We start from the raw sequence: 2,359 nt of genomic DNA, 5'->3' as shown, positions 1-2,359 counted from the left end.
CCCCCCCCCCCCCCTCCAAGCTTTCTTGGCTTTGAATTGTTAATTATGTTGAACGGTATGATGGTACAACCTCAAATGAGGAAATCTGGGGTAATTTCTTTGGCTTAATTATAGCTATATATTGCAACATTTTGGTCACAGGTTCAAAACTTGGAAACAGCCTCTCCTGCGATGCTGGGGGTAAGGTTGTATACACTTCCCCCTCCCAGACCATGCAGTAGCAGGAGCCTCGTGCACTGGGTTGCTTTTTATTTAATGTGGAATACATACTTATACTAGGATCTTACGACTGATCAGATGGGTATCCTGGGCTGGAAATCAGTCCAACCAGATGATCTGTCACATGTGGTCTTATCACATCTTTTGGATGGTCAGGAAGGACTATCCTGATGATTGGAATTATTACTTCAGATTGGTTTCTGCCTGGAGGATCTCCAATGTCGGACCACAGTGGGTTGGCAGGTTGCCTTACAGTCTACCTTGTGGTTTAACAATATTCTTAACTTGATATGTATGTTAGCAAGACAGCAATACCTGATGCTAGCAGGCTAGGTTATGTTTTTTTAATGTAATCAAACTGATGCTCCGATATTCCTGTTTTGGGTGATGTTGGGTTTTGCTAGCCCAGACTTTTACTCAATACAAGTGAAAAGTTTTCAGATGCAGGTCTTTGCAACTTCAGGCATCATTATCAATAATTAGTTCAAAGACCAAAGTTACATTTATTTTGGTGAACACATCTAAACAGAAATAACAGAAGTGCTCAATTTGCTCCCTGCCTTGTGTGCCTGATGCCACAGTGAGGGGACCTAATTTCAGTTAGCAAGAAAGTTGGCTGTTTGTTCACTTCACCCTCATATAGCTGTATATAATTTAATTTATTTGCAAGCTATCCAACTAGCTGTACACAATTTATTTATTTGCAAGCTATCCAAGTCAAAACTGTTGGTTTAGGAATTGAACAGTAACTAGGAGAAATTATTTTCCTTCATAGTTGGATATGGCTTAAGGATTTGAGGATCAGTATCAGAACCGAGATGATTCCCAGTAAATGATTATCCAAATCAGTATGGATCTGATAATTCAAACCAAGGATTGGCCAATCCAAAGGACTGAAGACTGGTACCTTCAGTGGATCGGTTGGTCCACTGTGTCTAATAGATTGGACGTACAAGTCCCATCCCATACCAGTAATCACCTCATCCTTGAAATCATAGTATGGCTTGCCTACTGTAGGCTTTAACTCTTTGGCTGGGGAGAGAATGCTGCCATAATCTATCCACAGCTGCCTTGGCTACTGGCCATGTCCATCACCTCAGCTGGCCCCTTTTTTTGTTTTTTTTTTTCTGTGTTACAAATAACAGATACACACAAAAATCCTAGAGCGATTCTTTGGGGAAGAAAAATAGATTGAAGTTTAGTTTTTGAATCCTGTTAATAGCATTCCAATGAGTTGAATTTCTTAACATTTTTGACTCTTGAGTTCTGCTTGCTTTACTTGGAAATATTTGTCAATTACATACTTCTGCTTCAGGTTCTCAAGGACCCTAGCGTTTCAAAGGATGTTCTTAAGCTACGAGCCAAAGCATTAAAAAAGCTTGGTACAATCTTCCAAGTAAGTGCTGTTTTCATTTATGTTGATTTCCATACAGATCTGTCGTTTCTTAGTGATATTCTATACAATCTTTTAGTAAGCATCAGATGCTTTTTAGCTGTGATCCATACGAACAAATTTTACTCATGTTTTTGCAAAGTGGCTTATTTATGGATTTAATTGATCTACTCTTGTTGTCAAAGGGTATATTTTGGGGCTTTTTGTAAGGCTTTATTTCAGGGGCATATGAGTAATAATTCATATGCTGAGGAGTTTCTTGTAAATTTCCAACTTATTTATGTAATAAATAGTCCTTGCTATCGATTAGGCTTACTGAACTCCCTAGTCGATTAGCTTCTTTTTTGGGTGCTCTACGAAAGGGCCTCATTTATAAACACCATAACCACATTGATCTTGTTGGTTATTGTAATCCTAATTGGGTAGGTGTTGAGGGTGATAGGAGGTCGATCACTGGTTACTTTACGTTTGTCGGTGGTAATCTTGTTACTTGGGGGATTGAGAAATAAACTACAGTGGCTAGGTGGGGTGTTAAAGCTGAGTATAGAGCCATGGCTCATACTGTAGCTGATTTTTTTTTTTTTGGGGGGGGGGGGGGGGGGGGGAAGGGGATAGATCTGGCAAGGGTGGTGGAAGGCTATTTTTTAATGAAATTAACACCAATATCTTTTTGCTGCTTTCGGAAGAATCATTGACGGCTTTTCCTTATGATAAATATTCTGTACTTTATCAAAAGTATCAGTTCCC

The 2,359-nt window shown here is 39.3% G+C and overlaps 1 protein-coding gene across 2 annotated transcripts in view; it reads left to right on the top strand.

Annotated features, from left to right (window-relative positions):
• Positions 1 to 2,359, top strand: part of LOC122073674 (chaperone protein dnaJ 10-like) — an 8,161-nt gene that overhangs the window by 5,172 nt on the left and 630 nt on the right. For both annotated transcript variants that reach the window (XM_042638304.1, XM_042638303.1), the window contains one exon: positions 1,535 to 1,615. In XM_042638304.1, the coding sequence (XP_042494238.1) occupies positions 1,535 to 1,615 (81 nt within the window). The remainder of the gene's footprint in view (positions 1 to 1,534; positions 1,616 to 2,359) is intronic.

Source organism: Macadamia integrifolia, chromosome 3 (assembly GCF_013358625.1).
Source record: "Macadamia integrifolia cultivar HAES 741 chromosome 3, SCU_Mint_v3, whole genome shotgun sequence".
Lineage (NCBI taxonomy): Eukaryota > Viridiplantae > Streptophyta > Magnoliopsida > Proteales > Proteaceae > Macadamia > Macadamia integrifolia.
Note: the sequence above shows the minus strand (reverse complement) of the source record. Positions and strands in the feature narration are given on the sequence as shown.